The sequence below is a fragment of the Triturus cristatus genome, chromosome 4_1 (genome assembly GCF_964204655.1).
Source record: "Triturus cristatus chromosome 4_1, aTriCri1.1, whole genome shotgun sequence".
NCBI classification, from domain to species: Eukaryota; Metazoa; Chordata; class Amphibia; order Caudata; family Salamandridae; genus Triturus; species Triturus cristatus.
In genome coordinates this window covers 1,023,371,573-1,023,397,034 of record NC_140585.1, presented here as the reverse complement: position 1 = coordinate 1,023,397,034, position 25,462 = coordinate 1,023,371,573, and the positions used below count along the sequence as shown (strand labels likewise).

Here is a 25,462-nt window from a genome sequence, read left to right as displayed (position 1 = left end):
TATTGAGAGGGCTCCAAAAAGTGCTACCAGGCCAGCCTAAAGCTACAGTGCACGTGCGCGGAAGCGGGCGCGCGCGCCGCGCTTTACCACGATTACTTTCACTTTCGCGGCCGCTTTGATGTGTGATCGTGATCGCGATCACTTTCACTTTTGCGGCCGCAGGGCCGCTTTGCATAGCCAATAGGTTTCGGGACAGGCCAGACATAAAAGTAAGGCTAAAGAACTCAGTCCTACTTGTGTCTGATCTGTTCCTATTTTTCTTCTCAAACCCTAGGCATAGTTCGACTACTGATGAGCGAGGGGGGTAGCGGATATGCTAAATCTTCGCATGTTCTGGAAGACTTGAAGTCCTCCCTAACTTACATGTTCTGCATGCTAATGGACTTCACCCTTTTTTTTTGTTGTTTTTTTTGTTGCATATTTATATAGCGCGAACTCGACACAAAGGTATTGGGGCGCTTTACATAGCACCGTATTTACATTACACATTCAGGCACGGGGAGATTAAGTGACTTGCCCAGAATCATAGGATGTGGACGCGACCTCGAGGCTCGAACATTGGTTTCCTGCACCAGAGGCGGCAGCGCAGCCGACGGACCACATCGCATGTGCTAATAAAACAAGTGCTCTGTGGTGGAGCACTGCGTTCTTGGTGGGGGTGAGGAGATGTGGGGATTAGAGTCTCGGCGCCAGCTCAAACATCCTACGACTCTATGCAAATCACGTAATCGACCCGTGCCTGCCCAAATATTAGTGTCCTTGTGTAAAGTAACTGGTGCTCAGGTAATACTTCGGGTCAAGTCCGCGCTACCTAAAAACTGATGCCAGAAACAGCCCTACAAACATCTGCCATGGACCTACGTGTTCTGCGCATGCCCCGGACCTTTGTAGGAAGGGGCCAATTAGACGAACAGCCTCTAGCAAAGGACCGACTAATCGGAAAGAGTACGGCGGGCGTTAAGTAACCCAGCGCAAGCCCATCTTCGGGGCTGCACTTCAAGGGAGACTAGAATCGCAGGATGTTTGCGCTGGCGCCAAGACTCTAATCCCCACATCTCCTCACCCCCACCAAGAATGCAGTGCTCCACCACAGAGCACTTGTTTTATTAGAACATGCGTTCTATTAAATGTAGTCATCTGCGTGCGTGAATGAAGTTTGGATTACGTTGCAAGCTAAAAGGTTTGATTTAAAAACTAAATCGCCCAGGGTTGGTTACCTGTGTACGTGGTGACTCGAGTCGCCTGCCCTTCATAGCACGGGCGTCCCTCCAAGTTTGCCCCATTATCCTTTGGCATTGGCACCGCCTGCCACGGGCTGCGTCCTCACTTGGGTGCAGCAGAGCAATCCACCAAGGCAGGGAGTTGCCACGCAGTCTGCATCGGAGATTTCTCTCAGCTATGCCTACTGCTCCAAGTTAGTTTTGTGACTGAATTGCTTCGTAAACGCACAGGAGGATTTTACCGAGGGAGTTTCTAGCATAATCTCTGGGAATGTACCTGTTGCCCTTCTTTCTGTTTAATCACTCTAACCCCGTATCCTCTCAGTATTCTGTCTTTAACTTTCAGTCACCCTACTCACCCATAACACTCCAAGCCATCTTCGGCTATCACACCACTGTCACTACCTATCCCTCATTTTCCGTCAACCCGGCTGCCACTACCCCGTACCCTACCTTCACCCCACTGTGACTGCCCCGTCACCCTCACTCCTGGCTGTCAGACCCGCTTTCGTCACACCCACTGCTATCACCTTCGTTTCCCCCTGGCCCTCACCCTCTACTTTCTTCACCCTGTCAGCCAATACCTCAACACTTCTGGAAGCCACTTTCCTGGCAGGTTTCATGTTTTTCCTATTCATCGCTGGAGGCCCTGACGGGATCTGTTCCAAGGGATGCAGAAAGGAGGCTGGGGTTTCCATTCCAACACTATTCTTTCTCACCCTCATTTGGAGCGGATCCAAGTGCCTCTCTGAGATGCATGCTGCTGTGGACTGAAGCAAGGTATCTAGTGGGATGGGGGCACGGAGCTGCAGCCAAGGTCTCTCCCGCCACGGTCTGAGGCTGTCTGCCCGCAGGTGGTCAGTGTGGCTACTCACCCACTCTGCCCTCCCCCTTCTACATAGAACTTCATTCCTATGAGGCGCAGCACTCTTCTATAACCCGCAGCTGGAATAGTGCCACCACAGGGAACTAGTGCAAAGGTCCATGTGTCATAAAGTGGGCAATCTGGAACCCAAACTGCTCGTGCCCAGTGAAGCGCATGGCAAACTTGAGGACAAATAGACTGGTTTTATTTGTGCGGGTTATTGCAGGGAGGTATTGCGACATCAGGCCTTGAGTGCTGGATGTCTTCCCACTGACTATTTACTGAGGAGTTTTTGTATATTTATGTATCTTTATATAGTGCAAACATGGCCCGAAGGCATCAGTGCTTTACAACAAGCAGGACACAAGGGTTACCGGGTGTTATACTAATAGTTTTTAAACTCTGACATTCACTTCGGTGGGTGTGCAGAAGTAATCACAAGCTGTTGCAGTGAATGTGCAGGGAAAATGCAATCAAAGCATTTATTTAGATGGTGGGGTCATAAGGGCAGGTCAGACCGCAGTGGGGAGAGTACTTAATTCAGGTCAAGGGAGAATTAAACAAGATATCTGTCAAGAGGTGCTTAAGGTCCTTTGTTGAAGGTCACAAGGCAGGTGTTAAGACGGAGGGAGGCACTTCCAGAGACTGGTGGCACTTCCAGAGACTGGTTCATGTAAAGTTCTCGACTTAAGGTGCAGGGTTTCCAGTAGCAGGGATTGGTCATTTCTGGAGCCCCTATTTGCTATGGTGATTCAGTTTCTCGTTTAAATACGAGGGCGAGGAGTGCAGCGCTCTGTGCGTAATGCACGCTATTGTGAATTGGGCCCACGCGTCAATGGGGAGCCACTGGAGGGATAGGAGGGAGATATTACTGTTGCATTTGAAGTGTAGTATCTGCACGTTCACCTATTGGGCTCTATAACCCTCACAGAACAAGCATTGGCATAGCCAATAGGTCTCGCTTTTGGGACCTTCTAAGCATTTAGTTATGCAGCACAATATCCTTGGTGCAACCACAACAATTGTTGCGTGGCTAAACACTTATAAGGTCCCAAAGGCGAGACCTATTGGCTATGCCGATGCTTGTTTTCTGTAGGCAGGAGCCATCCTCCATCTAACATTCAGCTTTCATAAAAACAGAAGTTCTCCATCGTCTTAAGGGGGAGCCCTAACAGGTGCAACAAAGTCGATCACAATCATTTTTTCTGCCCTCGTTCTGTTGTTTGTACACCTACTGCATCCCAAAACCATAGAATTGTTGCCACCTGTCTCTTCCTATAGTATTGTTGTTAATTGTGATTGCTGCCTCGAAACTGTAGGGTGGGACAGCAGTTACCGACAGTTGAGTACCATTATTTTCACATGCAATTGATTGCGCCACATATTTGAGCTCCTTCAAGCCTTGGACTGCTAACACCAAAAAAGCAGCCAGGACTTGGAGTGCTCTCCGGTGCTGAATTGATAGTTTAGACTCTGCTGCCAGTGTTCATGAACACTGGTTTATTAGACAATATTGTTTAAAGCCATAGCTGTGAATAATGCATTCAATTATGGTCACCTATTGTTTTGGAATGCCATAATATCACAAGTGCCGCAGAGAGGTGGCAACCAGCAGAGGTCTCAGATCTAAAATACCTTACATTATGTCCAGATAGACTTGGCTTCCTGCATGTGATATAATGTGTAGCAGGTGTTTGAATACACTCCTAAGTGGTGCGTGGTGCAGGGAGGCCACCCCACCTTATTGGACCTTCTTGGTAGTGACTTGCCGTGGCACAATACAGTTCAATACCCCACTGTAATCAAAACTGAGAGTCAAAGACGCTTGCAGCGAACCAGAGCTGTCAATAAAGCTGAGGTTTTCTAGGAGTGGCTGTTAAGTAATTATCATGTGGGCGACAGGAATCTCACGGTCTCATTAGCATATTACGCATGAGGGCCTCGTCATTTTGAGTTATGTACTTGGCGTAGATGCTCAGCGAAAAGTTCATTAGCAGTTTTCACCGAACAAGAGCAGTTCCGAAATGTATGATTAAGAGAAACTGGTCTGTGTGGGGTGTAGATGCAGCATATTTTTGGCCCCAACTAAGCCTAAATAAAATCACCTAAGGTTGTATTTCAATGTTTAATCTGCAAACACAGAGACATAAATAGGCCCAGTACCACAGAATCAGCTTTATGGCTTGATTGCAAGATTATTTACGTTAATAAAATGTTACAAAATATAAACTTCTAAAATGAGTACATATTGAATAGCTCGCTCCTTGACAGATGCCGTTTACCGCGTATCTCGTTTATGCCTAATGAGCGCTGCAGGGCTCATTACCCTCAACGATGCATTATTCCTAACCGGTAATTTTACATCGTTAATATGGGTTGTACATGAATGGCATGAAAGGAAATGTTTGAAGCCGGTTTGTCTCACCTCACTAAATGGCGGGCCGTGGACTGGCATGCTCCAGAGGGTTGCTCTCCGGCAGCGCCTCTTTTCAATGTCTGTATGACCTCACCGGCCGATTTACCCACGCACTCGACAATATTCGAAAGCGGCCCACCTCCATTATGCAATCACTTCAGGCAGCACAACTAAATATACCGGAACAAGTAATTGCCTACTATTTAATGCCGCCTATTTGTGACAAAGAAGTGGAATAGTTCTAATTGAATATTATTACACTAATGCCTTACAAAAAAACTGTGGCTGAAGGCCATATGGAATACAAATACAATGCATTACGTTTATTATTATTGGTATTGCTGTTGCTTTATTATTATTTGTACTGCTACAACATTATAAGTTTTCAAAGTTGTTAGAGTCACACTATCCTGACAAGAAATGGCGCACATGGCTTTCGTTCCCTTTGTTTGCTCACAGTCTGATAGGGCTGGTAGTGATAAATTTGTTTGGGGCAGATTTACAAGCCCCTTGCGTAATTTTTGTGCAGCGTCTCGTCAATTTTTGTGAAAATGTGGCCCATTTACAACGTGACGTATCTAGGGAGATGCGTCATGTTGTAAAGCCCTGCGTTAGATTATACCTGCGTCAGGTATAATGTATGCAGGGTGGAGTTCCAACGCAAAAAAGCCTGTTAGAAGATTTCACTGCCCCACTTCTAGGACTTCTAGGACACCACTACGTCAAATTCTTACGCCTGCTTGAAGCAGGTGTAAGGAGTGACGCAGCACAATGAGGATAGGCCTCCCCTGCATTGCTGGAGTTGCCTCATGCTTGCCACACGACTCCAGCAATGCTTGACTTTTGCGTCAACATATGCGTCAGAATTTCCGAAGCATCTGTCAATCCTTGCGCCATGGTGCGCCGTATTGTAAATACGACGCATCCATAGCGGCACAAGGGTTTCTCAAGGTGGCACAGGGAAAGTGACGCATCTTCACAGATGCGTCACTTTCTTGGTAATCTGCCCCTATATTCGCTCCTTTTACTGTTAAAGACAGCGTAGCAATGGCGCAGTGCTGCACTTCCTTCTAGTGTGCCGGTGACTGGAACAGCATTTGTACATTATGACATTCAGGCGTTAGTTTACTCAGGGTGCTACATGACTGGCACTGGCACATAATCACATCCACACCTGAGCTTGCTGATGGTGACAGAATATGACCATCTTCCCTATTTTTCCGTTATTATTTCATCCTGGTATTACCACGTTATCACGCTCACCAGTGGTTAATTTGTAGAAAAATAAGTGCAAGTGCTCTCATCAGGAGACAGATAAACCAGCCCATTTCTCCTGTTAGAGCACCTTAAACAGCGCCAACTACTAACCATGAAAGTGAGGAGAGTGCATGGTGTAATGGTCAGAGGCTTCAGATTTTAAAACTGGGGAAGCAGGTTTGAGTCTAGGTGTTGGCTCAACTTCTCCCCATAAATGAATTTATCCTTAACTACTGCTCATGGAAAGCATTTGTGTTGATTAAGTGCCGGTGCTGAGCACCTGAAACCACCGGCTCAAATTTAACACTGACGTTATCTTTTTAGTTTGAGGTAAGACTCTAACCACCAAAATATAATAGGTTGTTGACAAAGTGTTGGGATGGGCATTTGTCCCTGATGATATGAAACTTTTTGGCAACAAGCGTACAGGTGCAACTATGCAGCTATAACATTTTGACATTGTTAGATCTGGCATCCTTGTGTTTTTCTCTGACTGTGTACCTTCAGACCTCTTGTTTTTACTGCCTTTAATTTTGATGGCTTTAGGACTCTGGGAACTTTATCACTGCTAACCTATGCTAAAGTGTGTGTACTCTCTGCTTTAAATATGGTAACATTGGCTTATTCACATTTGGCATAATTAGTTTTCCTATAAGTCTCTAGTAAAATGCACTGCATGTGCCAAAGGCATGTAAATTAAATGCTACTAGTGGGTCTGTAGCACTGACTGTGCCTCCCACTTCAGTAGCCCTTTAAACATGTCTCAGGCCTGCCATTACAAAACCTGTGTATGCAGTTCTAAATTGCCATGTCGACCTGGCAAGTTACTCTCTTGCTAGGCCCAAACGTTCCTTATAAATACATATACATAATCCCTAATGTAGGCCCTGGACACCCCAATGGCAAGGTGTAGTGTGCTTAAAAAGTAGGATGTGCACTTTTAAGTATGTTTAAAAAGTAGGACTTGCACTTTTCAATTTTACATGTCCTAGTTGTGAAAAAATCTTGAATTTGTTTTTCACTACTGCAAGGTCTTTTTCTCCCTTAGGTTAGCATTGGGATTACCTTATTATATCTTATAAAGAGTAAATTGCAATTGAGAAGAGATGAGACCCCCAAGTTTAGTGTCTCTGGTATCACAATTTAAAATTCCAACTTATGGTGAAGTTTGATTTTAAATTGTAATTCTGAAAATGCCGCTTTTAGAAAGTAGGAATTTTCTTACTTTAACCATTTGGTGCCTTCTACCTGTTTCTAGGTACACGTCTGGGGTGCATGACAGCTGGGTTTTGTGCATTCCCTCTACACAGCCACACACAATGGGAGCTTAGGTGAGACTGATGGACCATCGACATCCTGATGGGCCATCCTGGACAGCTTGGGAGGGAGGAGCTGATATTTACACCCAAATAGGCTGTGTTCTGTCCCAACACAGAGGGCTGCATTTATCCTTGTAGTGACTCTGGACCCATGGCAGGAAGGGCAGGGACTCTGTGCAAAGACCTCTCTTCTAAGTCTCCCCCACTTCAAAGGCACAACTGGGTATAAGTACTGAACCTCTGACACCACAACTTCTGGACCCGTGGATACTCTGCCAGGGAGAAGGACTGCTGTGCTGTTTAAAGGACTGTCACTTTGCTGGACTCCTGCTCTGCTGTGTGGACCTGCTGTGTACTGCCCTCCTTTCCTGGGATTGAGAAGGACTGGACCTGCATCTCTCCAGCCTAGAACCAAAGTGACTCCAAGGACTTGCTGGCTTGCCTCCTGTTTGATGTCTCGGGGAAATCAAAGACAGTTACAGCACCTCGTCTCTGCCATCTGAGTGTCTTACCCTGCCAAGTATTGCCAATCCACTACTGGGCCTTTGGAAGTGGGTATAAAGTACTACAACTGCCAAAATACAGGTATCACCATCGTTGCCCCGGCTCTGAACGGGTGCATCCCCATTGACGCTGACGTGTTATTGCTGCTTCAGGGATTAAGGACATGGCATCTCCATCACTTCCGGCGCATCACCACTGCTGCAAGGATCAGGGACATTGCATCGCCAATGGCATGGTGCATTACCTCCATTCTCAATGCATCTCTGACTTTGTGCGGCTTTGAGCCCACACCTCACCTACATCCTAACAATCAATGCTGACAGATCACCTCCTTTGCTCCTCGCATCTCGCCCTTGATATTGACACTACCCTGAACCAAGGTACTGTTTCAGCAGGCCTAGACTGTTCCCTGTATCCAACCCACAATCCATTGCGGTTGGCCTAAACATTTGGATTTTTTCCGGTCTATTGCAACCAGATATCCCTGGTTGGCACCTTTTGCTTTTAAGCACTATATTTCAGTTAATTCTTTAGAAATTCATAAATCTGGTTACACTTATAGGATTTTTGTGGTTTTGGTCTTGTTTTGTTCAATAATTTAAGCTCTATTTTTCTAACAAGCTGCAGTATCTTTTTATATTGTTTTTTAACTATTTTACTTTTTGAAGTGTCCACAAATACTTTACACATTGCTTCTTAAGTTAAGCCTGACTGCTCTTAGCCAAGCTACAAGAGGGTGAGCACAGGTTAATTTAGAGTGTCTATCTGACTTACCTTTACTAGGATTGTGTTTCCTGCTTGGTCAGGATACATACCTCTGCCAACCAGAAACCCAATTTCTAACAAATATTGACAAATAATATTTGGAGAATTCCCTCCTTATTTCACATATTTTCCTCAAATAAATAGGGCAACCAACATCCTTAAAAGTTAATCAGGATAATACCTTTCTGTATGTGCACCTGCAGTATTTTAACAAAGCATAACACTACATATAGGATTTGGACAGCATTACTGGAACCAAAGATTAATTCTAACCATAAGTACAAACATGAGGAATGTACAAGTTCACTGTGTATTGATCCCATTGAGCAACATATACTCTTAGCTTGAAAACTCAGAATGTATTTATTTACCTATAGATATTTAATAACATGTGATGTCATATTGTTCTTGCTTCGTCTAAATGTTGTTCAGAGCACAGTCATCAATGGGTGTTAAAATTAACTCTCAAGGTTTTTTTTATCACTAAATCAAGGAGGAAAGTTTGAGGCAGTACTTCTGGGATTGGAACATGTTCACTACAGATTTGGGGCCAGATGTACAACGTGATTTTACATGCGCAAACGGGTTTGCAATCCCATTTGCGCATGCAAAATCACATGTGCAATTCCTAAATAGCGAGTCGCAATTTATTAGTGACTTGCTATTTAGTAATTGTGAGTCGCAATTAGGAAGGGGCGTTCCCTTCCTAATTGCGTCAGCAATGCTATGTGTGAATGTTTTGTGACCACAATTGCGGTCGCAAAACACTTGCAAATTACCACCCTCTTCAAGAGGCATTACCACCCTCATCAAGAGGGTGGTAATGCAGTCGCAATTTGGAAAGGGTCCCCAGGGGACCCCGTACACTTTGTGATTGTCTCTAAAAATATTTTTTGAGGCTAGGCAGTGGTCCCAGGGAAAACAAAAAGATTTAATTTCTTTTTTTTAAAATGCATGCCGTTTTCCTTTAAGGAAAATGGCTGCATTTAAAATAAAAAAGCTGCTTTATTAAAAAGTAGTCTCAGACATGGTGGTCTGCCAAGCCCAGCAGGCCACCATCCCTGGGAGGGCTGGCATTCCCAATGGGGCTTGCAAATTGCGAGAGGCTCATTAATATTAATGAGCCTCGCAATCTGCGACCCCATTGGGAATTGCAAAATAGTGTAATAACACTGTTGTACATTTCATTTAGCACCTCGCAATTTGCGGCTCGCAATGTGTCACAAATTGTGAGGCGCTAAATGAAAGGGTCGTACATCTGGCGCTCAGTCACTGGCAACCACATGGGCCACATTCCAGTTCACCTTACAGATTTATACATGGATGGGATGGAGTACCCTGTGCCTGCTGTATATTAGGAGGCTATTGCTAGAAGTTTGATACCTTATAGAGGAATGAAGTTGAAGCCTATGTTCCTATATAAAATCGCAGATCTCCAAAGTGACTTGCAACCTTTAAACATACATCTGAGGGTATTTCATTCCTTAGAATATATGATCCCACCATCCCACAAAGAGCTTAGGCTGTGAAGCTAGACATGACCAATCCACAATAGGTAAGCAGACACAAACGGAAAGATTGAACAAGAATTGGCAAAGTCAATAGGCCTCAGCTCTAATAAGCCATGCTATTGGCTTTGCCAATTTTAAGAATTTGGATTGTGTGTTGACTGGGGTGTGAGCCCTGGTCAAGCAGCATCCACAATCCTTGTCAGGGTAAGGCACATGTAAACCCCAAATTAACCTGTGCTCAATCCCCCGGCAGCTTGGCACAGAGAAGTCAGGCTCATCTTAGAGGCAATGTGTAAAGCTTTTGTGCCACACTTCAAACAGTAAAACTTTGAAAACCCCACTCAAAAAGACCGCCCACCAGGTTAGAAAATAGAGCTTAATTTACTAACTAAAACAAGACCAAAAAGGCAAAAATTCAATCTGTAGAACCAGAGTTATACATTTTTAAAAAATAACCTGCAATCTAGTGCTTAAAGCATAGAGCACCAACTGTGGCCATCTGTTCGTGCTGGACCAGGTCAATGAATCAGGATAATGGTTGCTGCTTTTTGAAAATGATGACTGGCTCAAGAATATAATTCATTCTTCTCATGTAAATCATTTCGCACAAATGTATTGTGCATTTTGTAATAGTTGTAATGATTGGCTGTAAGATAATGATTTAAATGTATGTTTAATGTGGGAACACTCAGGTTTTTCCCTTGCTCTGATATAAAAGATAAATGACTCTTATCAAAAAGAGATAATGATGAGTAAATAAATACTACAGACCAAGGAAATCTGTAAATGGTCTGAGTCTGTTTAAGTAAAGTACAGCGGTGAATTTGACGGCTAGATAAAATGTTGTTCTAATTTTGATAGGCCCCATCTAGCTGTCTGTTACAGGGCCAAACCCCTTTATTTAGAAACTTTCTAAAAGTGGCATTTTCAGAATAGCAAATTAAAATCCACCTTCACCATAATTTGGGATTTTAAATAGAGATTGTAGATACACCAAAGATGGACTGGCTACCCCTTCCCATTTGGAAATTAATAAGGCAACTTCAATGGTATTATACGGGAGGTATAGGCCGTGCAGTTGTGTAAAAAACTAATTTCGCTAACAGGACATGTAAAACTTAAAAGTACATCCTCTACTTTTTAAATGCATTGCCGCCTACCCTGTGGGCTGTCAAGGGCCTACACTAGTGGTGACATATATGTATTAAAAAGGAAGGTTTGGACCTGGCAAAAGTTTGATTTTACCAGCTTGAAATGGCATTTTAAAACTGCACACAGAGGCCCTGCAATGGAAGGCCTGAGACATATTTAAAGAGCCACTCAAGTGGATGGCACAATTAATGCTGCAGACTCACTAGTAGCATTTGATTTAGTGCCACTTTACTAGGGACTTATAAGTAAATTAAATATGCCAACTGGGGATAAGCTAGGCTTATCATGTTTAAAAGCGAGAACACATGCACTTTAGCACTGGTAGCAGTGGTAAAGTGTGCAGAGCCTCAATGGCAGCAAAAGTAGATCATACAAAATGGAGGAAGAAGACAAAAAGCTGGAGGGAAGACCACCCTAAGGCTGACAGGCCTAACATTAATCTTTGTTGCAAATTGCATTCCTGAACATTATTCCCCATGTGTGACCGCATGCATGAGTGTAGCTTTCATCCTGTATGATGAAGAAGGAGCAGACTGGATGCAGTCACTTAAAGAACAATAAGAAGAATTAAGACATTCTTACAATCTCCCGGTTTCTTGCATATATGTGGAGACTCAGACGGAAAAAGATTGGCACATTTCCGCCCAGTGTCTAGCGCGTTAGAATTTTGTGGGTTGCACTTCGCTGTCATCTATCTTTCTTTCTTAGACTGTGTAACAGTATGCAACTATTATAGGGGTTGCTGGATGAAATCCACTCTTGCGTCTCACGATTGTTGTGATGTTCCCTCTTCATACGGCTAGTCTCAATTAAGGGTATTATAAACATTTTAACTATTTTATATTCTATATATTATGCTCCTCCTATACGCTGCTAGCGTTAACTGTGGATTATTATAAATATTTTAAACTACTTTTCTTTTTTTACATACATGTTAAATTTTTAAGTGATTTTATGCATGATCTTATAGTTTTAAGTTATTGTGTTTGCTTCTATGGCAATTGCCGAAATAAAGTGGAAGATAAGGAACAGAGATAAACAGAGGCAGCTTGGATGAAAAATAATGTGCTGGAGAGAGAGAGATAAAGAGACTGGTAATTTAGGATAGCTTAAGAAAAAGCCAAAAGTTGAAATCAACATTAGGCAGCCTTAACATTTACCACCCTGAGAACTGGTAACATCAGTGGTGGGCTCTTAAGAACACCTTCGAGCCCCTACACTTATTTTTATTTATTTAATTACTCTGCTCCCTTATATTGTGTTTATTTTCTTACAAATAAAGCAATGCTGAAAACCTTTTGGATTTGTGACTGAACCCACTGGTAGAGTCAGAGCTGTTCTTCAAGTCTACTAAAAGATAAGGGTGAAACAAGAATGGTTTACAGCACATTTCCCTGAACTTCAAGAAGTATCTCTTAATCTCACTAACTCCCTGTTAATAGTCCTTAACTTCCTAAACAGGATTGCAGTTTTCACATATCTCAGTGGAACTACAGCTTCATATCTCCCTGACATTGACATGACTTATTCCAAACCCTCTTTTTCTATTATTTAGTGGTAACTTGCTTATCTAGCCCTGAGTTACTATCTAGAGGCAGTCAATATTACTTGGTTATAGGATGGGGACTGGGGGTGCTTCCACTGCATCGGCTGCATGACACCCCCACTTGAAAACCTAAAATCTAACTGAAATAACTTAAATGGGTGTAAATATTTTGAAAAGTCCCAAGGATGAATATAAGAAAGTTAAATAGGGAAGCAGTAACGAGGGGTAGAGGAAGAAAACACATTCTCTCCCATGAAGTGATTGCAAAGAAAGAAAAAAGAAGTTCCCTGAATGTGAGCAAGGTCTGCAGGGGAAGGATACAAGTCCACCTATCAAAATACTGCAAGTACTGCTAGGTGGGACATACCCATAAATAGGGAGGAAAGTCACTGATTCAGGACCAGGGTAGGGAGATAGACAACTGGATTCCGGTGAAACAAAGGGTTCGTTTTAAGGCCCTTTGTATAGTGTTCAAGGCTCTCAATGGTATTGGACCTGACCACCTGAGGCGAAGGTTTAAATGGTATGCCTCCGCCAGGACCCTGCGGTCCAAAGGAGCAAAGAATATCCAAATCCCCACCTTCAAGAAAACCATCTGAGGAGGCAGGAGCTTCATTACCTGCACATCAAAGGCGTGGAATGGGCTACCCTTTTACCTGAGGAGTGCTGTAGACCTTCTTTCTTTTAGAAAGGGTCTGAAGACCTAGCTGTTGACTCATTGAACCTCTCCGACTATTGCTTAGGCAGAGCTCAGCGCCAGGACACCTGAGGGTAATTGCGCGCTTTTATAAATTCATTTAACATACCAACAAAGCCATCCAAAGATGACCAAAGGGCTCGCCCACTATATGAATATTGAGAACAATAGGCCTGGCCAACAGATAGCTAAAGCTGTCTGGGGCTGTGACCTAAACCTAAACCCTGCTACATTTTCAAGGATAAGGAAAAGGGAGATGTTGCCATCCAAATTACAGGTACAATGGGGCATGATGTGAATGATCCCACAAAGGTATAAACTAAAGCTTTTGTATTTGAGTGGGCTAGTAGTGCAAGAGAAGCTCAACATTAAGTGTCAATGTTTAAAACAAGGAAATATAATTTATGGACACCTTACAAAGCATAAATGAAACAAAATATTGTATTTTGATAAGACAAACAAAGCAATAATAGTTATTTCTTGTGAACAGGATTGGGAGACACACTTATATCTGCCAAAAGTATCAGTCAAAAGATGCTAGAACTAGAAGGCTATGGCATTTTGAAGACTCCTCGTCATTGTCACCACTCTGTGTGGATTTCTGATCAGATTTTGCAGTTAAAGGAGTACTCCTTGGAATAGCCCACCCTTGTCTTTAATAAAACCTACATTTTCCCTATGCTGGCTAGGAAAATCTTAATTTGCCACTTTCATAAATTTATCATTAGTGTCAGGAAGTGGAATTTACAGGACAATGGCCCAGCAAAATGCAGTGAACTCCAATAAACTCTAAAATCAATGTGTATATTCACAGCCAGGTTTAAGGATATTTCCTAAGCTGGAGCAGCATGTAAAACTATTTACGTTAAAGCAGGAGAAATTGCCTTTTTAAAGTGAAAGGGAACACTCCCATAACTCATGTAGATTTTGGGGGTGGTATTTCAATACATTAAAAAAAATAGCCTGCAGAGAGACAACAAGTTAAATGAGCAAATGCATATTTCTGCTTGATTGACTTATGTGGATTTTGGAAAATCTGAATGAGTAAATGAAATGAATGATGACTACTCATGTGAATGTGTCATTGACACAGGTTTTCAGCACTACTCCGTAAATGCACAAAATGTCAGAAATATATTCAAAACGGAAGAAGAAATCTAAAGGAATGTATCCCCTAGCCAATTTTGGGTACCGCCTTGGGTTCTTTGTCACTCCTGCCAATCTTCAGAAGAATGGAAGTGCAGAAAAAAAGACGCTGTTTCAATAAACCTACCCAGTAAGTTAACTAGATTTAGAATTGTAAACAGGTTTTTAAAAGCCTGAAAACACATTGTTATTTCTGTTTGATAGGCATTCTTTAAATTAATTCAGACATGGGGCATGTGCTAGACAAAATGAAAATAAATGATTTCCCAACGATAGCGTTTCACACAGAATCAAAATTTCATCTCTAAGTTGTCTTTATAGGACGCTTAATTTAGATAGATGATAGTAAAGTGACAGCATGGCATTAATAATGTCAGTTTAAGGCTTGACAAATGGCACAGATTCGGATTCCAGGGCAAAGCTGTATGTGGCAGCCTAATTTAATGTGTCAAGAGTAGTTTATTTTCATAAGGTATTGGTTTATACGGTATGTTGAAAGAGCTGATGAAATATTATTTAACACCATCTATATGTTAACAGTTTACATTTATCACCCCGGTGCCGTGGTTTCCATGAAAGCTTTCTCCATGGTTGAAGCATTCCGAGTTCATGGTTAAACCTGATCAGGCTAAGTATAATATGGTCATGTGCAATATTGCACTATAAGGTGAGCATTCCATTAACGAATAATCAGTGAGTGTTGTTCTCAACCTTACGTGACATAAATGTCCCGAACCAAGTGTGAAATTGTATTTAAATACATTCAGACATGATCATTATCTACAACCTACCAAAAAAGCAAAAACTTGATATTATCATTTAAAATATTTTTTGTTTATTTTAAATGCACAACAATTACTCTTATATTACACAATAAATGGCCTACCTAATAACTAAAGTGGCCTATATTACAATGTGTCTATTTAAGGAGGTAAGTGCTTGTGTGCAGTAGGAAAATCATACCTGTACCTGGTACCACTAAGAATGTGTGTGCATGTGGGTGTATATGTGTGCCTAATGAGAATGGTGTGTGCTGATAAGCATATGGTGTGCTGTTTTGACTCCATTGGGACAGAAGTAACTTTAGAAGTGTTCTTTGTGAATAGCAATGGTCTTACTCTTTTGTGCGAATATGTTTGTATTATAAAGGCCGTCTCAAATATGCTGAATTTTTAAAGTCATTTTTATTCAATGCATTCTTTATTTTATCTAACTGTATCCTAATAATCCCTTAATACATTTTAACGCTTCCAATCCCTGAACCCTTAAAACCCTGAACTACACCTCAATGCTATCCTTCCCTAAATCATAAATCTCTTGCTAGTCCCCCACATCCTTCCTCACTTCATTCATGCTCCCCTCTAGTTTAGCAAAAGGATGCTATGCTAAAGAGGAGCTGCCAGTGCACTAACCTTTGCACTATAAAGTACTAAATGTTTTTTAGTTTTGCCTTAATAGCATTTGTGCTGTGCTTGGGAAATCTAATGTATTTCATACAAATTTTAAAAGGGGCTTACATCCCACCCCCTTGCTTTCCTTGCTTTTCATTGGTTCCTGTGCAGGCCACTTACATTTCCTCAGTTTCTATTGGCTTTAGCATACTGTTTCCTATTGTTCCTTGTGTTGTTCCTGTGTGCTTCTCTTATAAGATTCCCGTCACCCAAGTACTGTTTCCATCTGCTTTTGTGGAGCTATTTGTTAAAGGTTTTGCATGCACAGCGCTGTGCTTGTTTTTATTTTTTAAGTGTTGGCATTTCTGTTCAGAGGCTTAGTTGATTTCTCAAAAGTTTTTGATTCCCAATCTGGTGTCTTTCATTAGTTTATCTGGTTTCTGTATCACTTGCACTGTAATACATTTTATTTCTTACATGAGGCTTGGAACGCATCTATCTCCAAGCCTCACTTTAAGCCCTGAGCCCTGCCCCTAGTTTTTGCCATCAAGCCATCATTTCCCTAACCGCTCCCCCATGTAGATTCAGGTAAACAATTATTTCTTACTGATGCAATTTTTCAGGTGCGTGGGCTAGGGAATATTGCTTGATCTTATACCGTTTGGTAACCATTGGAAAATGTCCCTGTTCTTGTTTAACTACATTTGGAAAGTCAGGCTGCTCTGGCACCACTTTCTACGTTGTCATTTAAGCCCGCCCCCGTTTTTTGCCATCAAGCCGTCATTCCTCTGACCACACTCCCATGCAGATTCAGGTAAGCAGTTCTTCCTTACTAATGTAATTTTTCTGGTGCACGGGCCGGGGAATATGGTTTGATTTATTCCCGTGTGGTAACCATTGAAAAAATGGCCTTGCTTTTGTTTATCTGCCTTTGGAAAGTCAGGCTGCTCTGGCTCGGCTTTCCAAATTTTCATTTACAGTATGGTGGTGAATACCGGTGCTTCCATCCTCGCTCGACCGCTTAATATTGTTCTTTAGCAGCTACATGGGCACCGCTCACTTTATCTACAAGGCGGCTGGACCAGTGCTGCTTATTATTGCTATGTTAGCAAATGGTTGAGCACTGCTTGTTCCCACATGTATTTGCTCTAGGAATACTGCTGACTTGTGCAGTGCTGCTTCCTTTGTTTGTTTTAACAACTGTGGGGGCTCCCCTTACTTTGTTTATTTTAGAGGCTAGGGGTTGCCACTGACTTTTTTTGTTTTAGCAGCTGAGGGACGCCGCACGCCTCCTCTAATTAGTCAGCAGTGAGGAGTTTTGTTCCTTCACCGCATGTATGAATAGAATTTAAGTTTAGTGTGGCTGCATTTGGCACCACATCAGAATATATTGTACTCAAAAGAGGTGGGACAGGGTGTCTGAGTTAAAAACTGATTTATCTTGTCTTTCGTGCTTGATCCCTTAATGCCTAGTCAGCCTAACCTGGTGGTGTGCTTACAGTGCTTCTCCCACCTTTTCCTTTTAAGATATAGGTGGGTGGTCTTTCTACTGCCTGTATTTTTTTTTTCTTACGAAGGTGAGAGGGTTAATAAGTAGTATACTATTGCGTATGGGAGAGGGCTTGTTTGCCCCTGTCAAAATGTTGGCGATTTCAGACACATTGTGTCCAGCACAATATATTGCCTTTCTCAAGAAACAAGTCATAACACTTTAACACAGTTTCAGTAACTTATAAAGCACAACTGCTGATCAACTACAAATTACAATTAAACAGCATATTATTAATCACATAGGTGAAACCTAATGTGATTACCAATGCTGGTTTTATAGCCATAACTTTTTTCATTCTTTTTTTCAGTAGACAACATTTGTGACTTTAAATGTGACATTCTATTTTTTCCGCACAATATCTTTACAGGTAACCAAAAAGATTGGGGAGATGGAAGTCTCTGATGGTAGGCTTGTGAATACAAATTTGTAATATGTGAATACTACTATTAAACCACTACTTTACATACTACAAAATGCAGTTTGTGAACAGGATTCTTACCATTTATGCTGTAATCACTATTCGTATGGCATACACTATGTGCCCACTGTTTTAATTCATGTTATTTTGTTTGTATTTATTGATAACTAAGTCAGTTTATGTATGGAAATATTGTATATTATAAACAAGTTCAGAGATCATAGCAGTATTTGTGGTTGAAAAGTATGGAACAGATGATGCAATATGACATTTGGCAGATCAGACAAGGAGCAGTACTATGCATTTAGATTTACATATTTACACTGAAGACGTTCTAGGATGAAGGATGGGTGATCATGAAGGGTAGTCTTTGGTACAGAGAAGATGAAGCACATGTGCCAAAAGTGCATTCCAAAGGTGGGAGGTTAAAAGTTTAAATAGTTAAAAAAACGAAAAACTGCAGGGAGAGGCAAAGGAGCAACTTTGAGATATTGATTGGCCCACTAGAATGTACTGGCTAGAGTAACTGAACAGTGTGTGAGGACTGTTCAATGAATGTAAGTATAGTGAGCAATTTGCATTGTATCCTTCTATTGGCTACTTTCCAACCAACCTGGTGTCACTAATAGCCAACTAGAGAGGTTATTGGAAGATTAAAGAGATGTGTGTGGCAAAGTTAATGTCTGTAGGAAAAGCGAAGGAAAACAGTTTGGGATTGTTAGAAGATTAATACAGTTATAGCCCTTGCTCGTCATTAAGGTGATTACGAGAATAGTGACTGTTTGAAATGGGAGGTGGTTAGATTTCAAGATTTTCAGCAGCTAGAACCTGACTGCTGTTACCAAGTTACTGATACATAACTCCATTAGCATGCTGATATTGCTCTTGCTCCTAACATATGTGGACAGAAAGTGTTGATGTGTATAATTTAAGTTGTAATATCATCTTTGTTTTCACTTATCACTTAGTGGCAGCTCCCAAGAGAACCAACACAATTTGATCAGGTTATGTTGTTCAATATTGTTATCATTGTTGCATTCCTGGCAGAATCAGATACATTTCTTAATCACAAACTACAAAGTGAGGAGAATAGAAAGTTTATAGCCGCTTACCTAGAAGTGTCCAGTTGGGCAATGGGACGGTAGTATGCAGGGTTCTTGGGACAGAGGTTGCAGTAAAATAACTGATTGTAGTTATGAGGAATTTAGCATTAAGAAAACCATAGCTACACAGTGCTGAATGACTGTCAGACAGTCAAAATAATGTGGGTGGGAGAGGCGCAGCGAACATGAGAAAATATTTTCTCATCATACTCCTAGCACACACGTGGTAAGAGAAACCGCAGTGATCCCAGGTTTGGATAGACAAGATTTTCGAGCTTTAGGGGGAACGTTATCACTGAGAGTGTCATGGGAAAAAAAGACAGGAGCACTAGGTGACAGAGGACCATAGGCTTGAAAGATATGAGCCAGGGCAGTGCCATAAATGCCTAGCGAGGTAAGCGTTCCTTCAATGTTGCTTTGGTTGAAGTTCAGAGAGGACAAGAAGGTAGACTGGAGAAGGTATAGTTGGGATGGCAAGAGAGAACACTGATAGACACATGGAAAAAAGAGCAGACTCACTGGAGTTGAATGGACTGGAGTGGTCAAAAATCATCTTGTAGAGAGTTAAGCAACCTGTTAATTGAGAGATGGGAGACTAGCTCGGCATGCAAGTTTTTTTAAGACAAAAAAAAATGGTTCTTAGACGACTGGTAGATTTAGGGAAACGTGGCATGGCTTTAAGTAGTGGTGATAGCTCTGCAATACTAGAGCACTTGACGGAAACTCCAGTGGGAGAGAAAATTGCCCATAGTGACAGGTGAGAGTCCCTGTGAATAGTGCACGACATATAATAATCTATGACTGAAGGTGTTAAAAGAGGCACACAAGAAATTTCCAGATTTGTTAGTGTGGACGCTGTCAGCGGAGGCCAAGGGGGTAGGAGGCGTTGTTTCACATTATTAAATTGAAACAATCAAGCATTTTAAATGCAACCTTTACTATTGTGTTTGCCCTTAAACCCTTATGAAATGCAAAGTTGCTCAAAAGTTTTAAAATTCTGTCTATTTTCAAAATGCTGTTTTATATGTAATTTTAATTGACCTATTTTATTGATTATTTTCTATCAAGTTTGTATACAAGTATTTGATCAAATTTGATTGAATTCTCTTCTATAATGCCTTTGTATTTTCCCATTTCCAGGTAGCCTCTCTCGGAGTGACAACATTTACATTATGTGCCCTGTGCATAGACCGCTTTCGTGCTGCCACAAATGTGCAGATGTATTACGAAATGATTGAGAACTGCAAATCAACCACAGCCAAGTTAGCTGTCATATGGTTTGGCGCACTGGTGTTGGCCCTGCCAGAAGTTATATTGCGTCAGAGGATCAAGGAGAGTCCTGAGATGAGCGGCAGTCCTCCCGCAGACCGCTGCGTGGTGAAGATATCCACAGACCTTCCTGACATGATCTATTTGTTGGCTCTCACTTATGATGGTGCAAGACTCTGGTGGTACTTTGGCTGCTACTTTTGCCTGCCTACTGTTTTCACCATCACGTGCTCTCTGGTGACAGCAAAGAAAATCAGAAGGGCAGAGAAGTCTTCCACAAGAGGCAACAAGCGGCAAATTCATCTTGAGAGCCAAATGAACTGTACAGTTGTGGCCTTGACCATTTTGTATGGATTTTGTATCATTCCTGAGAATATCTGCAATATTGCTACGTCCTACATGTCCACAGGGCTCTCTCGACAGACAATGGACCTTCTGCACTTGATCAGCCAGTTTCTCTTGTTTTTTAAGTCCTGTGTGACCCCAATTATTCTATTCTGTTTTTGCAAGCCTTTCAGCAGAGCCTTCATGGAATGCTGCTGCTGCTGCTGCGAAGAGTGCGCCCAGAAGTCTTCAGTGGCCACGAGCGATGACAATGACAATGAGTATACCACTGAGCTGGAACTCTCTCCCTTCAGCACTATCCGTCGAGAAATGTCCACATTTGCCTCTGTCGGAACTCACTGTTAGGAAGTCCCACACCCGGCTGTTCTTTTTAGATGATGTGATCTTTGCAATGGAGGAAAATGTAAAAAAGAAGGCAGTGGTGGATTGAACTAAGCTGGATGTTAGATCCTAGTAGCAATATAGAGATCGGAGATTAACTATTCTTAGGGCAGAAGGTCCAGTGGTACGAGAGCTAGGGGCGTAGGGCCCACGGAACCCCAGTTAGGGCTGTCTTTTACTATGCGGGAGCTGAGCTGGCCCGTTGCGCCTGCTTACACTAGAGTCCATGGCACCCTTGCTACGTCAGTGACAGCTCTCAAAACACGGAAATAACTCACATGTAGATCACAACAAGGGAAACGAGCTTTTCTCTATCAGCCTCAGGGCTCGTACACATCTTTCCACAATAAAAAGACTGCAACACGCTTTTGGCACAATTAAATCACTTTATAGCACTGCACAGGGTCGATTTACGGCAGTATCGCATACAGAAGCTAGTAATGTATTGTCTAGTTAAAGGAGAGTTACGTAAAAACTAGACCTGGCAAATAATATTTTGCAGGATGTGACAGTTTTTAGAGACGTGAAAGTAAAGAAATGACGGTGATGCTAATGATCGAATTCTATAACAACACGTATGGTTTTTACAAGTGTTTCCTACCTGATAAATGCCAACAAGAAAGTCACACTACTTCACTTGGTATGGTGCTAATATTTTATTCTTTAAGAAATAAATTGAACCGCACCTTATTTCTTGCCGTTTTGATAAAACTGTAAAACTGATCACATAGTCAAAGAGCAGTACGTTTACACAATGTTTTATGTACACTATGTGTGGTTGAAGGTACTGTATCTGAAGTTGGTTTCAACTCAGATTATGTTAGCTAATATACATGTTGACACGAAGCAACATTTTTAACACGTTTCTTTGTATTCTTTCATACCTTTTTTAATCCACTTTTAGCAAAAAACAGTACAATAAAATGTCATCAAATGGCCTTACAAGAAAGAGGGAATCTTTGTGTGAAATGTGGGAACTTTGATTAAATAAAAAAAGACATTTGCTGTGAGAATTTAGCGAATTACAGATCTTGTGTTTATAATAAAGTTTGCTAAATGTGTTAAATATATGTTTGGAAGGGTTTGTACGCGTATGTTTTTTTAGCATATATAGATTAGTCCGAAGATTGTATTGGCTCGATGTGAAAAATAATATTTAACTAAGATTTATGGACGAATGTTTGTTTTAAAGTTCAAGAATAGAGCTTTCATTTCGGGGTCATGTTTTTCATCAAAAGAACATAAGTAGAAGCAAGTGCATCTGTTTCTGGCGAGTGGTTTCCCCTCTGGTTAATATGTTTTATGCTGGTCTGAGTGATAGTTTTTACCCTTTATAGTAAATTGACATATTATGCAATGATTTTTTCAATTATCATAAAATAGCATCAACCTTGTGATCATCATATCTGTGAGACATCAGTATACCTAAAGTCACAACCTGTATTTTCCACTCAGTGTTCTGCCCTCCTCATCTCTTATTTTCTCTGGACTGTTATTGCTTGTGGGCAGGAGTAGTTCGTTTTCCATCCTACCACTGTAATTGCTTTTGAGAGAACACTTGTCCTTTGCTGATTTAAGGGTGCGCTTGATTATAATGATTACATATTTCATTGTGTGTGGCGCACATACATAGTGTGAATGCTGTGCAAAGAGATTAGTATATTTTTTGTTAAGAATGGAATTGATTTTCAACTGCATTCTATGCGACGCAGAGTTAACGTCATTCGACTGAACCACGCTGGATTAGCTCTGTCAATGTTAAAGTGTTGGGAGGTAAGGGGCAGATTTTTACTGTTCTGTGACTATTGCAAATCCTGTGTAGTTTGATTAGTCAGTAGACTGCACACATTTAAGGAAGCCATTATGATTAACACGCACACACGTGCTTACGCCGTTCTAGTTCTAAATTTCAGTTTTCCCAACATGCAGAACAGAGGTGTAGGAATGGTTATCCTTAGTCTTCAAAAGATCACATGAATATCTCTTTGTCCTAAACTGACTTTACCTTGAGGAGGAGTCTGGACTATGAGGATTGTGAATGAGAGTGTAACCAGAATTACTGCCATGATGTTGCACTGATGGCTGTGCATAAAGCTTGAATGATGGAGAAGAGTAAGGTGTTTTTAGAGACAGGATGTAATAGGAACTAAGATCATCTCTGTCCAGACACAAGAAATAAAACATAACAAGATGCTATAGATATAAAGTGTGAAAATAATCTAATTAAAATGACATGAGTTGATAAAGACGACAATATGATAATTAAATGCTTGGTATGATGTAGGTGAGATTGATAAACTTTCAGTAAAATTGTGAATTAAAGATAGCAACTAAGGCCTAAATAGAACCATTGCCTACCAGCAGTGAAGACTCAAAGAGACATTAAAGTTGGGTGGGCAGCCCACCATGCCCTAATCAGCTTTCTTGTGTCCTCACTCCCATAGTAGAAGCCCACCCTCCAGATTACGAGATCCCCTTCAGCTTTTCGAGGGTCTCACTGCCATCAATTCAATTGTCTTATGAGGTCCTCATCAGCTTATCACGGATCCCACTTCTGTCAGTACAACCGTTTTTGTGGTGGTTGCTCTCAAGGAAGATCATGGTGTTTTGACACCACTCTGCCTAGTTTTCAGGAGTTTTCACTCTGCACATTAGAGCCCTTGATTGATTTCCCGGCTTGTAACTGCTATGACTGCTATGGCGGTCTCAGGCAGGGAAATCTTCTAATGGTCACCTCACCCTAAATATGAATGGAAAACTGCCACTACTACCTGACAGCCCTGAGGTGAGCAGGATGCCAGATCAAGAATTTCCAATGACAAAGCCTACCGAGTCTCCACCAGTCGAAAGCCTGCAGTTTAGCTACATCTAAATGAGGCATCAAAACTAAACATTTGGTGGGAGTGGGTTGGGTAAACTGCCAACATACTGCAGTTCACTCAATTGGTCAAACAATGTAGGAACCCCTCAATCTTTGGCACAGAAAAAACAAGAACAATGCCGGGAAAACTCCAGGTTCATTCTAACTTGCAATATACAAACTCAGATACTAGTGGTCTGATATGCCCATTTAAATGTGTTTGGTAGAAATATAGCAGGCTTGAGTCAACATCTATTTTAGTAGTGCTAAGCTGAGAGCAATATTGGTTGAATGGCAAAAATTAAATATAATTTCGAATTTGGGATCTTCACATTGCAGATGTGCTTGAGAGAAACCTAGAGGTAGCCACATTGCTTCTTAAGTAGACCATCCAGGAAGTAATTGATTGATCTTTGGAGTGCAAAGAAGTTACAAAGAGGCAAATCTAGCCTATCAGTGAAGATCTAATAAGGCATTGCTCCCTCTACAGACTTAAAAGACTACCCTAAAACCAACACACTCCAGCTTCCCAGACCAGTCTTGTTCAAGACAAAAGTAAAAAGGAAAGAATGAGTGTAACAGCGAGCGAAGTCCTATCAAAAAGTGAAAAATGATCCTAGGTTTTTGCATTACCACAGCCCTCCTCTCATCGTGAGACTCCTGTAAATAATGGCATAAATGAACCATGCACTTAACTAAATGACTTTCTGGCGATCCACCCCTCCATGGTAATTACTGTCATTTGTCTTGCTGCGAAACTGATTCTAATCCTTTTCAAAGACTATTGCTTCCACTCTTGCTAGGAAAGTAGGGAAATGAATACTATAGTAACATGCTTATATGTATTATGTGTTGCGTTAGGTTTGTTATTTTGAAGGAGAATAAATAACAAAAGCGTGTCTGTTACCCAAACCAATTACACTAGCTGAGTCAGCCTTTGAGGGAATAGAACCTGTAGGTTGCACACAGATCTCCACACCCAGCGAGTAACATAGTGAGCTATCAGCCAAGCTTCATTACCACACAGTGCTAGCTTCAGCTACCTATAACACCTGATTGTTTTGTCTGCAAAGCCTATAAAGTTAGTTTACTCCCTTTTCTGCGGATGATGTGATGTTCATGTACATGGTGATCCCTACTAAGGGTGGAGAATGTGCCTAGGGGGTTTGAGTAAGCCTGTTAGGCAGTATGCAATCTACATCAGAAGGAAATATTCCCCAGTCCCTGGTACCTAACAAAACAGGAGACGCACCAATGTAGTTGGGAGAGTCTTCTATTTCTAACAGAGTCCCTCACAAAAGGATTCTTGGTGGAGTGTTTTGGCTCAGCCGTTTACCCTAGGCAGGAATCCTGCACTAAGTACCAAGAAGTGTTTTTTTATTTTAATTATATTAAGGGCATCCACTCCAGCATCCGAGTGGCCCCAGGAGCGTCATATTGCTATCTGTAGTTATTTGTTACCCAGAGGAGCTGATTGGGTCTTAGCCCTCCCTGGGAAAGCAAAATGGCAGGTACGACTTCTTTTTCTAGTGCTTTGTACCTGGGCTTCTTGTGCCACCCTCTGGGCACAGTTTCTCAAGAGACTGACACCACTGGAAAAAGAAGAATGCCCACCCTTTTCATTGGTACCTCTCCCCAAAGAACTCCTGCTCTCAGGGATCACAGCCAAACCAAACATTCTGCACTATAGGGAAAACCCTCCCGGAGGCCATATTTTCTGTGGTTTTCTGCTCCCTGGGGAGGCT

At 41.7% G+C, this 25,462-nt stretch overlaps 1 protein-coding gene across 1 annotated transcript in view; it reads left to right on the top strand.

The window, feature by feature from the left end:
- Positions 1-21,927, top strand: part of GPR37 (G protein-coupled receptor 37) — a 173,734-nt gene extending 151,807 nt beyond the window's left edge. The window contains exon 2 of the mRNA XM_085653964.1: positions 20,003-21,927. Within this exon, the coding sequence (XP_085510090.1) occupies positions 20,003-20,821 (819 nt within the window). The 3' untranslated portion in view covers positions 20,822-21,927. The remainder of the gene's footprint in view (positions 1-20,002) is intronic.
- The last annotated feature ends 3,535 nt before the right edge of the window (positions 21,928-25,462 follow it).